Below are 17082 nucleotides of genomic sequence, written 5' to 3' on the forward strand. Positions count from 1 at the left end.
TTTGTGTTCTTACGCAAGCACTGTGGTAGCATGCCGCTCCAGGTGCCGTTGGCCACGCAGGTCAGAACAGCTGGGAATGAGAGCTCATATCCAGGTGAGCAACTGTAGCTCACGCTGCTGCCCCATTCAAAGTCACTGCCCTGCAGTACCCCGTTACTGATGGCAGGGGGAGCCGGGCAGGTCACCGCTATGACGAAGAGAGAGAGAGCGGGAGGTGTTAGGAAAGAGAGAGACAGAAAAAAAAGAGAATCCAGTTTTAAGCAGCTGCAGGTGATGCTGCTCTGTAAACTGACTGATAGCTGTAGAGAGAGGGAGGCTGGCTGATTGGATCATCGATTTCAACGGCTGATTGGAAAATTAGTTTATAATTTTAGAGCCATAATATTTACCAATTACATTTTGTCTGGGAAGACTTTCAGTCAAGTTCAGTGAAAGATACAGTTTTAATTAATCGCGGAAATTACAAGACGTTGCTTGTGACTCATATTCTCTGATATGTTTGTATTTCTTGAATTTCTCCAGAGGCAATAATGCTCCATGTGCAGAATCTGCTGTTTGAGTCTTTATATAGTAGCTGGGGTTATGCAAGGGTTTAAGTTGGATTTAGAGCTTTCCTCTGAATACATCAGTGGTGCTATGCTACCTGCACACATGAGGCCTTTTCTATACCAGTTCCATCGTCTCTACAATGTACAGTTACTGGTGGCTTTATTTTATAATCAACAGAAAAATGATAGATGTTCAAGGATAGTTTAAGCTGAATAAAGTGGTTTAATGTACCTGTACATATTGGCATATTGCCACTCCACGTCCCATTCTGGGTGCATGTCCTCACAGGTGATCCATCCTCCTCCATTCTGTATCCTGGTTGGCACTGGAAGGAAATGTTCTGACCAATCGTAAAGTCTTCTCCGTAGCGAAGGCCGTTAGCTGGCACACCTGGATCCCCGCAGTTTATCACTATGGAGATGGACAAGTGGGATCGTAGGAAGAGATTAAGGTTACTTGACAGTTGATGCTGTGGTGCAAGATAATTGGAATTTGCTTACCACTCTTGCTCTTTTACATATGTGATTTAAAGCTGGAGTATAAATGAATGTCTGTTATATTTAAGCCTTTGCGAAAGGAATTCCCACATTGCTGATTAAGCTGTTAGCCACAAGAGAAAGCTATCTCTATTTTGCAATATCCCGAAGTTGTGGTGTCTAGTGTCTCTGGCAACTTCTCCATGCTGGTGCACCTGACGTGGTATGCTTTATGCCAGCCAGTCAGAGCTGAAGGGGGCAGGGTGGGGGGAGAGATTATAGCGATAGAGCTCCAGCAAGGAAGCTATGGCGCAAAATCCCAAGAAGCGTCCCAGAAGATTTTCTGGGGTGGATGCTACAGAAAAAAGAAACTCATAGTTCAGAGGAAGGATTAGAGACCAAAATAAGACTTAAGGAGAGCACTTCTGGAGGCGGGGGGAGATGTGGCCAGCTCACCTGCAGGCATTTGTGATAAGCACGCATCCACAGTATGTGTGTAATTACTCTCACTGCCAGAAGGGGGAGACAAAAGTAGTGCACTAGTATAAGGAGAGAGAAAGAGGAGGAGAAAAGAAAGACAGGAACAGTGGAGGTGACAGAGGATAGATAGAGTGGTAGAGAAAGAGGATGGATACTGTAGGGGACAAAGGGGGGAGGAGTAGATTTTTGTTGGTGTCACACGGATCTGTCACTTGATTTATTTTTGTAGTTCTAAATCTTTTTTTATCACTCTTTTTCAAAACTGTCTCGGCTGAGAGAGGACCCTCCAAAGTACATATACATCAAGATGGCAAAGTTCTAGATTAAGTCTGTAGTTGTCAGAAGATTTAATCCACTGTTGCTTAAAGTGTAGCCTGCGGGCCAATGGCGGCCCTCAGAAGCATTTTGCGCAGACATTGAATGTAACATGATTTACATGCATACATTCATTATATTTGCTGTCCATTTCAATACTTTCACTTTCAACAGCTTACATTTAACACACGACTAATAGACTGCATTAAACTGCGCTCTCCTAACATGCGTTTGTCATGGTATAGGTGACAACTTGTAGAAAGTGACTGGCTGCAACTAGTGGCACCTCATAAGTGTTGGAAGAGTTACGTTCTGTCATCAATGCTAGAGCTGTTAGCTTAAGTTGCACTTTTCCTCTGCAGCCCTCAATCAAATGCTGGCTCCCTAAATTGGCACTGAGTCATCAAAACTTTGAGCACCCCTGATTTAAGAGATGACTTCACTACAACTGCATATTATCAATGCAGTAATAACCACACTGCACTATATATCTATTTATTTGTGTAATTTTAAGTTGTATAGATCACAGTGGACAGTGGATCTGATCGGACTGTATGATCTCTTCAAATTCTGTTACGGGCCTCACTTCTTATGAATGAATCAACAGTAATATTAAAAATGGCTGAGGCTGTCCTGGGACACTTTTAAGGGGCATTAGGATTCCCCTGACTGCACTTATAAATCACTGTCCTTCATAGTCTAATAGGCACTTTAAATGCTTTTAAACCCACCCCAGATACTGTCATGGTTGTTAATAGATGTATTGTAATCTACTGTAAAAGCTATTTCCTTTAAGTCAGGGGATTCTTACAAACTTCTTTTTTCCTTTCCAGGACCCCATATTGAGGAAATGTGGTTTCTCAGCATTTCTATCTCTTTGTTCCTTCCTGCTGGATATTTTAGTGCATTAAAGTCAGGAAAGTCACTGACCAATTTAAAAACACTAAAATACTGCTGGAGCTCTCTTCATGTGGGGTCCTGAGCTAAGTGAATTTCACCTTGGGACACAATGTAGAAATGTGTTTTACAAGGTATTTTGTTTGCGAGTGAGCTCCACGTTATTTGTTTATATTACACGCCACTTTACATGCAGATTTTGTAGTCCGGGTAACATGCAGCACTGATTAACACTTGTTCAACCATGGCTTGGGTCGCATTTCATATGGGAAGAGAATGTTATATTTTATGGTTATTTGCAGAGTTCAAAAAGCAAATTAGCTAAAGTAAACAACGATCAAGGTTATTCATGTCACTCGATAAAGTCTGTCTCGCAGGAGCATAAAGATTTGAGGCTGATTTCATTACTCAGAACCTACACTGTCGCAGAATAATTTAAAAGGGGGCATAAAATAGGGTCGCAAAAGGCAGGAAGGGAAACCTTATAATCACACATCCGGAGTTTGGTGATGTTTATGGGTTGCAGACTTGACGTCTTTTGCGAAGCAAGGATTTAATACCCAGATTATATATAGTAAGTGATACATAAAGCTGACAGGCTGCTCTTTAGCCTCCAAGTCACCTCATGTAAAAGTTCACATTCAAAATAATAACATTAGGTATTGCAGAAATCTGCGATTACTATTGTAGCATCAGATATCATTAAATTATCACTTGATCAGCCATCCCTTAATAATGACACAGATAACTTACTGGTACAGTTGGGCTGTACTCCTGACCAGGTGCCGTTGGCCTGACACAGCCTGGTGGTGGCGCCGGTGAGCAGGTAGCCATCCATGCAGGAGTAGATGACAGAGTGGGAAAATGTTGTTCCATCCAAACGAAATACTCTGCCATTACTGGGAGTGCCAGGGTTACCACACTGGACAGCTGGGGGGAGAATGAGAGCATGAGAGAGAGAAGGCCTCATGCATCTCAATGAGCTTCAGCTCTGTGACAATGGATACTCAAAAAGACTACATGGGTAGATCTCTAAACTGGATCAGTTTCAAGGTGCTGGATTATAATATCTTGAGATTAAGTAGAAGTATCTTCCTACGTTTACAGAAGGGCTGTGTGCCGGACCATGTCCCATTAGGAAAGCACATCCTTTCTGCAGAACCAATTAGGTCATAGCCCTCGGTGCAGCTGAAGTGAACCTTGGAACGGATCCTGAAATCGGTTTGTTCCCTTGAACCATGGGAGGGGATGCCAGGATCGCCACAGGAACCGGCTGTGTCGCCTACAGAGAGAGAAACAAGGAGACAGAGTTAGTTCCCCAACTTCAAAAGTAGAGTACTTGACATCTTCAACAAATTAAAAACCCAAATAGACGAGAGAGAACGAGAAAATGATCTAACCTGGAATTATCATTCACCAACAACATTATAAAGTGAGCGAAGCAGTGCGACGTGAACACTGGCTTCCAGTTTTGATGTACACAACATCCTCTGGGTACTCAAGTATGACATGGCTCCTTACAAATAGCATTGGACTGCACACATATGTTGGTGACAAGGGGCATATGTTTGCCTTAAGAGCTTATGTGTGTGTGTGTGTGTGTGTGTGTGTGTGTGTGTGTGTGTGTGTGTGTGTGTGTGTGTATGTGGTCTTCACTGTGCCCTTGCAGGAGCCGCCTGGTCAGCAAATTCTGCCTGACAGACAGAGCACGCTCCTGGGAACACCCACACACTTTCACACACTTCCACACACACACTGTCACCCTCATGTACAAACCAAATATTTCTGGTCGCTATTGCCTATTTTGTTACTGGTCTACAATTTACATTGGCTTGTATGTGCATATAATTAATTTCTGTTAGTTCTGGACAGCTTAGTCTGACTCACTGGATGTAGACTGTGGGTATAAGTCTGCCATTGGCTGGCTGTCTCAGCTGGCATTCTTCCCCTCTTGCTATCTGCATGCTACCATTTTGCAAGGGCACCACCGTTGCCTCCTGGGCTTAGCGCCGCCCAAGATGACTGTGATTGATTTAGAGATATACAAACAACCCAGAGCGTTTTCCCCTATACCAGAATGATAATGGATGCTTCCAGACCTTTCTCTAGCACTGACACAGCACTGTGGAGATAGGTCTAGCTATGCAAGACTATGAACAGCTCCCAGTACACAGACTGAATATTTTACCGTCTTTACCATTCACATCTATCATTGACCATTAATTCAAAGTGTGCAACAAAAACGCTTTGTGTGATAAACAACCATCTTAAGAATTTCCAAAAGGTGTCTGCAATGTTTTTGTGATTTTCCTCATACTTTTGACAAATAACCTAAATTCACTTTGGCTCGGTTAGTACTTTGCTGCAAATATCTAGAGGCTTGCTGCTAAATTGAGCTTACACATACCAAAGACACAACACATAATGACATAACTTCTTTTCTTATGCCTCAGGGTTTCTCAGATGTAAACAAATAAACTGTTAACGCGTTGTGTCAAGATTATTTGTCTTTAAAAGCTCGGAGATGTAAGGAAATGGTCTATAGCAAGATTAAAGGTTTTTCTTTCTGAATATCGGGAACAGATCAAAAACCAGTCAAGGCACAGACACACATACATCTTCAGAGACACCACCACCTACACAGATCCTATTGGATGCTCACACACACACACACACACACACACACACACATACATAGCTCCAAAGTCACCATGTAGCCTCGGGTGTATCTGGTCTCAACGGGCAGAACAACCAATCTACCTGATGTCACTGGTGCAAGTGTGTGTGTGTTTGTGTGCCTCAATGTGTGTGTGCGCCTGAATGTGCGTGCACATATGCGTGCAGGTTTCTGTGGGACAGAGCATTGTGAAAAGTAATCTCTGTCGTTTCCCTCAGGTGACTTTGGAACAACCACTAATCGGTCACACACACATTCATCTGCACAAACACACACACACACACACACACACACACACACANCCTTGTGGTGAAATTTCAGTGAAAACAAAGTGAGGACCGGCCAAAATGTCCTCACTTCCCAAAAATGACCTCACTTTGTTGGTTAAAAACCCGCGCTGGTCCTCAGTATGTAGCAAGTGCAAGAACACACACACACACACACACACACACATCCATCTGATAGAAAGATTTTGGCTGTACTCTGGCTTGGGTAAATTCACGGGTTATTGAGCTGAAGCCCCTCTGCTCAGGTTTGCAGAAGTTCTCATAAAGCTGGACGAGAAAAACTACAGGCTATGACCTTCTCACCCGTCTGATCCAGGGATTTACTGTAGGTTGTCGCATAGAGAGGGGTAGGAGAACAAATCAAACTGTTTGAACTAGGCCTGTCCTGAATACCATTTTTGGGGCTCTGGAGGTTTGGTAGTAATCAACAGCGAATATTTTAAGCCTCGGTGGAGGGGCTTGGTTAAATGAGGAGCTACTTATGTATTTTTTGTGACATAATAACAGCTTGTGACAGTATTTCTAGTAATGGATAAATTATAGACCCACATAAATGTTCATAATAATATGCTCCAAATAAACTACAACTTGATTCACCTTATAAATAACAAGATGTGATTGTTACCCTAACCGCCTCTTTATTAACGTAACACTTCATAGCTAGCTAACCGCTAACTTAGCATTTTCTTTAGGGCTTCTGCACTGACACCCTGTCCTAACTGGATGCGACGCTCACGAACGTTAGCAACTACATCAGTTTGATTGCATTGTTTACTATTGGACTGTCCTAGCATCCCTTCACAATGCCACGTGTCGCGCCATTTTGAGCTCAACTTCTATGGGACACCCCGTTTCTATTTCTATTCCTGTGGCACGCGTCGAAGGCTCTGCAATGGACGAGAGACGGCTGCATCACGACGCTGAAGTGAGGAATTACCGACACTACATTTCCTTATTTCAATACAAAAACCTATATAAGTTCTCATCTGGCTGGAGGGAGATCGCCATGGAGATGAACGTTTCTAGTAAGAATTGTGTGGGACGCTCAGCAGAGCTAGCTTGTTTTACAAAGTGGAGATGGTGGTATATCATAGCCTGGAAGCTACAACAATGATATCTATAAGTTGCTCGTGATAGCATTGTTGCGAGTATGAATAATAAGGAAGTACGTACTCTGAGACCACAGGTTTGTTAACATGACATGACGGAATTCCATATCTAACGGATCCAGTTTGGACAGAGGCCGATGTAATGCCAACGGCGCAATAGTCTGATGCTCGCAGTCAGTTAGGACATGGTGTCAGGAGCGAAGGGGCTCTAGCCGGAGCTATACGTACTAGGATATTATGGGGGGTTATGAATTCCTGACTTACCGACTTACCAAGCAATAGTCCCACACATTGCCCCTTTTAAAACCACATCTTCTCGTTTGAACACTTTGATGTTAGTTTAGATCAAATGAGCCGGAGTCGTGGTAGGTGGCTTTTGCTTCACCTTTGGAGGAGCAATGCTAGCTTTTTACCCCCGTTTCTAACTAAGCTAACTGTCTCGTGTCTCCTGACTGTAGCTTCATATTTAATATGAGAGTGGTGTCACGCCTCTCATCTAACTATTCCTTTTAGGTTTTTGAAGCAAGTACAATTAAACTGAAATAAGTCCTTGAAAAGTGTTAGATCTTGTCAAGTGAAGTTTGTAAGTGCTAATTACAATGATGCAGACTTTAACATTTAGCCATTGTTTTACCTTCTATTTCTAAAACATGGTTAAAACCAATTCAATTCAATGCATAGGCCTAATAGATAATATTCAAGCTGTGTGGCTATGCAAGGCCTGCTTGTGACTGTTTTTTTTATTGAATTTTACCAGGAAAAAAATGATACCAAGATATTTTTGCTTTTAAATCTCAAGTTGTTGGTGATTCAAGTCTTGAGTAGGTCAAAGCTCACGGCATTCTACTGTAAGTAAAATCCCAAATCTCCATTTTTATTAAGATCTCTCCACTTTGTGCATGTATAGGTCCTGTTTGTGCATGTGTGTGTCTTTCAGACCTGTGTGTAATTGACAAGCAAGAGTGAAAACATTGAATTTCCCCTCAGGGGGATTAATAAAGTAAATAAACTTAAACAAGTCTGACAGTTATTGTGCAGTTGCCTCAAACAAATACGTCCAAATAATTTCCAATAAAGAAAACATGTGAGAAATTATGTTGAGGCTTTGGGTCTTGACGCAGCAACCACTGTACCTTGTAGTTTCAAATGAATATATTATGCTCCCTGAAATGTGTTAACATCAACAGTCATGGAGCAGAACTGCGGACCAAGCACTTCTACCACAGGCTGAACTCTTATCTCTGCAGGGCCCTGGTACAGACCTGCCAGGTAAAAACCATGAATCACTGCTCCGTACACTATTACCCTCCCTCACCCTGCGTCTCCCCCAGGCAATTGCTGTAAATAACAATGAATTCTTCGTCAACTCGTCTGGAATGTGTTTTCAGTCAGTTTGTTATATAAGCGGCAGCTGGGAGCCTCTCAGTCTGGAGAGCCATAATCATGCCCCCAGCCAGCCAACTGAGAACCATATAAGTTAGACGGTTTGTTTATACAAGATGGAAGGTAAGGAGGCTTTCTGTCTGGAGAGACAATCTAGCTCAATAAGTGGTGAGATATGCATATCCAGTAAATCCAGCTGGGAGGGAATATGCTTGTGTAAAGCAGTTTGCAGAACAATGACAGTGGTGCATTTACAGTACGCAAACTTGTCTTAAAAACCACTCACCATGAAAAGACACTACGGGTAATGCTACAAAAATGCAAAGGAAACATATACATAAACTGAAGTATTTAAAAATATTAAATATTTACAGTCATTGCTTCATCTGTCCCTCTTTATTTATGAGAGAAAAAAGCCTCTAACTTTCTGCAATAACACCTAAGAGAGGTTTAACAAACATCTGAGACCAGCATGCACATAGCCATGCATCCACAGCTGAGGATTTATGTGGGTGTATGGGGAGGTTATGCTCCACAACCCTTTTAACAGACAGATACTGATATATTTTCTTTTCATGCGCCAACCCTACACTCTATCTGTCCATCCATCCATCCCATTATCCCTTTGACTGAGTGCAAAAGGGTCTAGGAATTGCGCCTTCAGGATGTTAAGGCATGAAGTGCTCCACACTCTGTTGAGTCTACATGCTTTAGACGTGTCACCTTTCATCTACATCTCCTATCCATCTATCTCTCCTTCTAATAGCGTGGACTTTAAAGTCCGTATATTCAATAGAGGTTAAAATGGTTACCAGAGCAGAAGGGCATAGGGGCACTCCACATCCCGTTGAGCTGACAAGTCCTGGATGATTCTCCTTTCAGCTGTCTTCCGCCCAGACAGGAGTATCGAACCGTTGAACCAAATGTAAACTTATCTCCACTCAGCACACCGTTAGGAGGAGAGCCGGGATGACCACAGTCTACAACTAGAGACCACAAGAGAGACAGAGGGAGAGAGGCAGAGAGATGAAGGAAGGACAGACAGCTTGTTTCAGATAAACAGTTTTGCGAGAGGAGCTGCAGTGACCGCTGTGAAGAGCTAAAAGGCACAGACTCAGAAATTACAAAGTATGTGTGGGATTAGGGATAGTGAGGAAACAGACACACTGCTTTTTGAAATTCATGGCAATTTTGGAATGAATTAAAGAAAGTGTTTAACGTGAACTGTTATCTGTAGCATGTACAGCTACGTATAGTGGTAACTTAACCCCCGTTTCCACCAAACACTTTCGGTATGGTACCTTTGGAACCAAAAGTAACCCTTCAGACATGGTACCTAGACTCTAGCGTTTCCACTGCAAACAGTACTCTTAAATGTGGGCAGGGTTGTTCTTACTCACTGCTCCGTCCAGCACTCAGTGTATTTCCTCATTACCTGTGACACACATGGAAGATGCGCCTCGTTTATCGTCCACAGAATAGGGTTGCATGTCGACAACTTCAGAACAAAATAAAACAGGCTGCAGTGAGAGTCTCTCTCCATGGGATATTTAAAAATAGTGGGGTTGTGTATTTAGTCCTTTTCAGGGAAGCTCAGGGGGTTTAGTGTTACAAGTTAATGTTCCACCTTAAAAATCCCGGCAGTCGGCTCGGTGAATTAAGTTATGTTTTTTTCTCCGACTCCGGCTGCTGCAAGAGGCAGCAAAACATCCTTTCATTTTATAGTTACAGTTTACTAATAAAACCACAGTACGGTTCCACAGTATGAATAGTAGTTACATAAGCCTCAGAACCAGCCACAACTCAGCCCTAAACAGAGTGATCGTCCACTATTGACTAATCTACAGACTGCAGTGTTCACAGCTCCACCTTTTAGTACCAGATCTGTGTGCTAGGTACCCCAACAGAGGGGGGACCAAAAATGGGGACGGTACGGAACAGTTCCATTGGTACCATCAACAACTTTTCACAGTGGAAATGGAAAAAAAAAAGCGCACCGAACTGCACCGTACCGTACCGTACTGCTCGGTGGAAATGGGGCTTAAATGTTGCCTCAAAGGTCAAGGAACACATCATTAACAGGAATGATGAGAAATCTGGTGTCATCGCCCTTTGTCTGAAATCAACGACCCAACAGTAATGGTTGCCATGTTGCCACTCGCTACCATTTTGAGATATTGGCAATCAATTCTTGGCCTTTGGGTGCCACCAGTGGCAATCGCCTTTTATCATTCAAAAAACAGGGACAGCAACAGCAAGATGTGCATCCAAAAATATATATACATTTTTATATTTGTTGCATTAGTGATATTTAATATAGCTGTTACAGTCAGAACCCAAAGCAGACAACACTGCACGTGACAAGGCTGCATGTGCGTTGGTGCAATTTCTAGCACAGGCATCTGTTTTAGAGGAAATTGTGAAGCAAATTAAATTGTTTGACTGGAGGGTAAAAAGTTTGACTAATATAATACAGACAAATGTGCAAATTGATTCAATGGACAAAGAAACAGGTGAACCTGACCAAAAAACAAAACAGGAAATTTGTGAAGCATTGTAGGGCAAAGTATTCAGGCATCTTTGAGCTGGACTGAAAACTATACTGTAAAGCTTGTGCATCACCTGTGAAGTGTCTGATAAGACATAAACTGCAAAGAATTAAACATTCTTTTATTTCTCATTTTCCTTATTAAGCTGATGTGTTACAGTATCCAAATTTCTGAAAATACATGGTGGCTAAATATATGGGGCTGAGCACACAGTCAATCTATCCCATTCACTTTGAGGCTAAAGAGACAGAAAGACGAGGATTAAACTAACCTATACATTCAGGTAGTGGTTTGTCCCACTGTCCCGTAGGTTGACAGGTCAACACAGGTGATCCAAACAGGTAATACCCCGGATTACAGTCGTAGAAAACCACGGTGCCAAAGGTAAAGTTCCCATGCTCTATTTTACTCTGCCGGATGGAGTTGGCTGGGATACCTGGATCGGAGCAATTGACCACTATACACAGAGAGACACAGAGACGGACACACACGAATACACAACAAGAGAGAAAAGCATGTGTTATTTGGCATGAACCAGTGAGGGTCATTTCTCTTCCCCCTCTTTCTTTCCCTGTGTTTTGCACTGGGATTACAGCTCTGTCAAATAATATAGGGCGTAATAAGGAAGTTGTGGTGAAGAAGGAAGAACTAATTAGGGCTGGTGTTCAAAAGGGAAAATATGGAAAATGTTATGTGATGCCATGATTGAGGAAGGTTTGTGTGTCCTAGATCCAGTGCTCATGAAGGGTATCGGCTTGTTGTCATTACGAAGCATTTTTAATTTTGCACAATTCATTGGCATTTTGTTCTGTAAACTGGGCAGAACGCCGACAGCTTGTGTACAAACTTGTGAGCGAAGCTACCCTTGTTGCTGTGATTGTTAGAGAACAATCAGGGCCTGAGATTTATGTTTTACTGAAAACAAAAAGTTTCCATTCATGAGGCTGGAGCCAAGAAACGGTGGGATGTAGGGTATTAAATCTACCTCAGAACATCATTAAATTAAATAATCAAATAAAAGAAAAAGAGTGAGCTGAGATGACAAGGGTAGGGGAAATAAGGATGCTTGTGATAGGAAAAGGCAGTGAGGGAAAATAAAGATAAGAGTTGAGGTGGAATGAAAAGTAAGGGAGAAATAAGGTTAGGGGTGAATACACTTAACTTTTCTCCCCACCTTTACACGTTGGGGGCGGGTGGCTCCACTGGCGGTTGGCCTGACACTGAGCACGTGCAGGCCCCTCCATTTCATAACCCCGGTTACAAACAAAGCTGACCACATCGTTAAGGTTGAAGCCGTTTCCCACTGTACGACCATATATGGGACTTCCTGGATGGCCACAGCTGATCGCTAAAGGGAAGACAAAGTATATCATGGATACAAGAACCTGCATACACATTTCTTATCACATTAATCCATATGAAATCCCATGACCCCCTTTTTATAAGGTTATTTTTTTAACAGTAATGTCTTTCTAAAATATATCATATATATTTGAAATGTTACTGAAGAGTTATTTGCAAGAAGGCTATGATTTATGCTGGCCTTACACCAAAGTGGTTTCAACTTTGCAGACAAATTTCAAGTGTTGGAATAAATGCATGGTAGTTTTGCTAGAGTTATGGCGTGCTACCATAATCTCGACTGCTAAGGTGTGCATACAGCTCAGTCCAAGCTGCCTTGAGTCAGTCTTTCTCTCATCTTGATGTCCTGACAAAATCAAACATGTTTGAAATTATCCCAAGTTTTCGGGCTTGGCTCATGCAAATAGGGAAGTTCAATGACGTGAACATTATCAACAACCAGTAGGTGTGCTCTCTCCAGCAGCAAGGCGGGTAGACAGTAAACATGGAGGGGACTCTGGGGAAACATAAGAACATGAAGTCTTTTTTCTTGGACTGTGAACAAAGAGGAAAAACTGGTAGAGCAAACAAGAGTCTGTGCCTAATTTTGTGTGTATCTGATCGTCCAACCAGCGCTTTTTTATAGTGAGAAATCTTGATTTTTGCAACAGTTCGCCTCTTAATCCCACGGTCTCCTCCCACTGAAATAGTGCAGCTAACCTATGGCGGCCTGGGAGCCAGTTTAGGCGTAAAAATCCAAAATGTAAGGTTTGTAAACAAATATAGTCAGTCCCTCCGGAAAATCAATAATTTCAATATTTGTTTATATTTTTCCGCATTTTCCAGCTGACCGGAAGTAGTCACACATGTGACGTCATTTGAAACATCATCAGACGCGTCATCAAATTCCGCAAATGGCATTGCAGTATGGAGAAACGCACTGTATTGACATAAGAATTTGCACTGTTTAAATGCATACAATATGTGCTGAATTTATTAAAATGTTATGTTTACAGAAGATGAAGCTTGCATGTTGTTGTACAGTCACATTGTCTGGTTTGACAGCCACAATATTCACTCAGGATTTTTGCACCATTTTTGGAGTCCATGTTTTGAAACTAATTAAATAAAACTAAAGAAGAGAACTATAAAAAACATTTGCAGCTATTTTTGTAATATTCAGTATGCTTATTATAGCAAGTGATTACATGAGTTATTTTTTTGGAGGTAGTAGTTTAAAAAATGCACATATTTTTGCTCCTTTTGTCACTAGCCACAATTTTTGTCATTTGCTGCAATTTCCCGCAAAAAAAAATCACATAAAAATGCAGCATTTTTTAACAAATTTGGACGCAAATTCAAGTTTTTTTTGCCGCAAGATCCTGGAGGGACTGTATAGTAGATTATATTGATGCCGAATTGTCAAGAATGCAGTCAACATATAAGGCCTTTTAGCTTTTGTTTCTAGAGTTATGTGTTTTTGCGGACACGCAAGGAATTGCTATGTCATATTTCTTAAAGGGAATTTGGCATCATGATATTTTCCACCAGCAGCAGGATGGGAAATAATCTCAAAAGGAATCTGTAGTCTTGTAAATAGTGACCCTGCAAGATCTGTAGTCTTTGAAGAATCTAACAGTGTGTGACTAAAAACTTGCATTGTCTTTCCTCATATTGAGATGGTGTCAGACTTTAGTCTTTTAAAAGTCCTTTCAAAGTGTTTTCAGAGTCTGTTTCTGTGTTCTGGCTGAATGTTTTTGCACTCACATCCAGCAGTGCTACAGTATTTCAGCAGTCAATGCCACACAGTTACAGCTGACCACTGATGCGATTTAAATGTAACTCTATCTTGTAAATGTTTTGGCTTTTCATAACCCATTGCCTTATTTTCTCATTTAAGTCAGAAAATCCAATTTAGCGAGATTTTGTCTTGATATGAAAGCCACAAAAACACATGATCCAAAGCAGACATGAAAGACATGTAGTCCCTGTCCAGAGAGAAACCCGCAAGAAGCACAGACCGACCAAATAGCTTTGGCTTTCCCAGAGTTATTCATAAATATTCATGAGAATGTCAGATGACCAGGAAGATAAAGCTGGTATTTCAATTTAAGGTCAATATTTTGGAAATATCAGGCCATCTTCTGTGTTAGCGCTGAGTGTCCTCTGTTTGCCATTGTGCATCATAATTATTCATCCTGTTAACTTCATTCGCTGGAGCTACTTAGAAGTTTGTGTGTGTGTCCCTTGTCCTCGTTGTGCTGACGGCAGTGTTTTGATGTTTGTGTAAGCAGACAGTTTACAGTTACTGCCAGCCCCTCTCTCATCTGCCTCTCAAACTCCCGTCTTTAAATTTACTGCTTCACAGGGAGGAGAGGAGAGCAGAGGTGTTTGACCAAATGAAAAGAAAATAGGGCAGGCACCGACTAGGTGGGTGGAAAGGTGAAGAGGGAAGAGGAGAAAACCAAACAGCGGAGCAGAAGACAGGACACTGGAGGAGGAGAAGACAAGATGATCAAGACAAGAGAATATGGGAGAGAAAGGGAGGGAGCCGAGGTCTTTTTTTCACTTGATCAGTGAGAATCAGAAGTTTGTTTGCTTGCCTAAGATACAAATTTATCTGACACCGTCAGCATGCCCTGCAGCTACACACACACGCGCGTGCACACACTCTAGTCTCATCATCATTCTGTGTTTGTGTCTCTAAACAAGAGCCTCTCATCTCCATAATTACAGTATAATTTGGCTGTAAAATGATTTCCCTCAATAACTCCTGCATGAATAACCTCAATAAAAACAGCATAGCACAGAAACACCAGATACACAGATGAATACACACACTATCCTAAATGCATAGACACAGATATATGCAACACCCAAACACACATACACCCACAAAGACATACTCTCCAATATAAATATCCAATATCATTTATTTCTGTTTTGAGGCTCATAGTCAAAAACAATTTCATAGAGGAAATAAATACCCTCTCATGTCCCTGTTATTCCAGGAATGTCGACACTACGTCACCACCTCTGTCTTTTAAACACAGTTCTAATTTAGTGAACAAACAGGCTGTCTCTTTGGGGAAAAGGCGCCTGTAATTGGCTTGAGATGGCTCTCATCATCGCCACCTTCACTGTGCCCAGTCGCTGCCTAAAAACATTCAGGGCGCTCACAGTAAGTGACCAATTTTAGACGATTTTCACAGTAGCCTGGACATGTCAGAGCCTTCTGCTTTATCCTCAAGCCCAGCTATTTATCTCATCCAGACCATACAGGCAGCGGGGCCCTCTGGCCCTTTATGGAGACTGCTGGAGTGAATCTGCAGAACCTCAGGACTATTGGGCAAATACATCAAGAAAGGGATATTTCTCAAAACACGAACCTTGTGCTGGCTTTGCCCAATATGGAATCACTCTTGAACAAGAGGTTTATTCTAAATGATTTGATTTCCGTTTTTTAATTTGGACTTTTCCACCCATGAATGGAATTTGACTGGGGTTTATCAGCTCGACCAGACCAACTCCCTCGGTGAAGACTCCGGTGCTGCGGCCATAAACGATGTTGAAGGTAGCTACACTGTTGCTACAGACATACGTATGTTATTACCTATTTTTCTGATTGTACCAATTTAACACACCCTAATCTCTGACCAAACCCTTCAGTGGTGGAGTTGTGATAATGTAGGCAGAGGAAGAAGAACTGGAATAAAAGAGGGACAAAGCCTTCAAATATAATGTGATGTTCATTCATTCATTCATTTTCCATAACCGCTTATCCTCTTGGCTGACATTGGGCGAGAGGCAGGGTACACCCTGGACAGGTCACCAGATTATCGCAGGGCTGACGCATAGAAACAGACAACCATTCACACTCACATTCACACCTACAGGCAGTTTACAGTCACCAATTAACCTGCATGTCTTTGCACTGTAGGAGGAAGCTGGAGTACCCGGAGAAAACCCACGCTGACACAGGGAGAACATGCAAACTCCACACAGAAGGTCTCCCCCACCTTTGGTTCGAGCCAGGAACCCTCTTGCTGTGAGTCTTGTGCTCTCATTGAATGTACTAACATGGACATGAATAACCCGTTTATGATCAGGCTTTTTGGTGTATCCCATTTATGTCTTTGAGCATGTAAACCCCAAATCCAGTTTTCAGAAACCCTATAAACTATAAATCAACAGTTAAAATTGTCAAATTAAATGAATAATTTCTCATTTTCTTTGGTATTTTTTGATACATAAAGATATGCAGTGATGATTGCTGGGTAATATTTATGTCGATGTTATCCAATGTCAGGTCTCTGATCATGTGATGAGACAATATTTGCATGATATCGTGCACTAGGGCCAGTCATAATAGTATGTACTGGGGCCCATCATAACTTCCTCACGCCACTGTGCCCGACTACTCCAAAAGACACCGGGATACTGTTGCTTTTATCCAAGTTTTTCAGCACCACTGACTACCTGTGCAGGTATGACTTCAGCCATGTGACATAAGAGAAACACAAACAATGGCAACAACGAAAGAAACAGCGAAAGCGTCTCACTTCTGGAGCAATGGCGAAATTCAGTTTTGTTTTTCGGTAATGAAAGAGGCTGTGCATCTTCATCCAGCGCTCGCCTATCGAACACTGTGGCAGTGATAGAGAAAGGCTGGCGCTGGTGTGGAGGACAGTAATATAGAAGTAGCATAGTTTCTTTCAGGAATAACGTCAGCTTGGTACAGAGTGTGGTTGAGAGCAGAGGAGAGCAAAGGTTGATGCGCTCAGAGCAGACAGGTGTTAGCGAGTGGAGCAGAAACATTATCAGCAGTAAAGCTGTCAAGTGTAACTCTGTAATATAGTGGTTAATATTTCCTGTCGCTCTCATCTCCCATTGCCCATTTGTTTTTGTAAACACCACAAGCGCCGGCACAAATAGACTGCAGTAATCAGTAAACAGGTTGCTAATATTTTTTATGTATAAGAGGAATATGAATAACTCTGGGCTCATGTAAACACCATA

At 42.0% G+C, this 17082-nt stretch overlaps 1 protein-coding gene across 1 annotated transcript in view; it reads right to left on the reverse strand.

Annotated features, from left to right (window-relative positions):
• Positions 1-17082, reverse strand: part of csmd3b (CUB and Sushi multiple domains 3b) — a 478068-nt gene that overhangs the window by 19297 nt on the left and 441689 nt on the right. The window contains exons 56-62 of the mRNA XM_050035068.1: positions 11897-12070; positions 10994-11179; positions 8986-9159; positions 3817-3999; positions 3471-3647; positions 781-960; positions 14-187 (exon numbers count right to left, since the gene is read on the reverse strand). Of these exons, the coding sequence (XP_049891025.1) occupies positions 14-187; positions 781-960; positions 3471-3647; positions 3817-3999; positions 8986-9159; positions 10994-11179; positions 11897-12070 (1248 nt within the window). The remainder of the gene's footprint in view (positions 1-13; positions 188-780; positions 961-3470; positions 3648-3816; positions 4000-8985; positions 9160-10993; positions 11180-11896; positions 12071-17082) is intronic.

The sequence above is a fragment of the Epinephelus moara genome, chromosome 22 (assembly GCF_006386435.1).
Source record: "Epinephelus moara isolate mb chromosome 22, YSFRI_EMoa_1.0, whole genome shotgun sequence".
NCBI lineage: Eukaryota > Metazoa > Chordata > Actinopteri > Perciformes > Serranidae > Epinephelus > Epinephelus moara.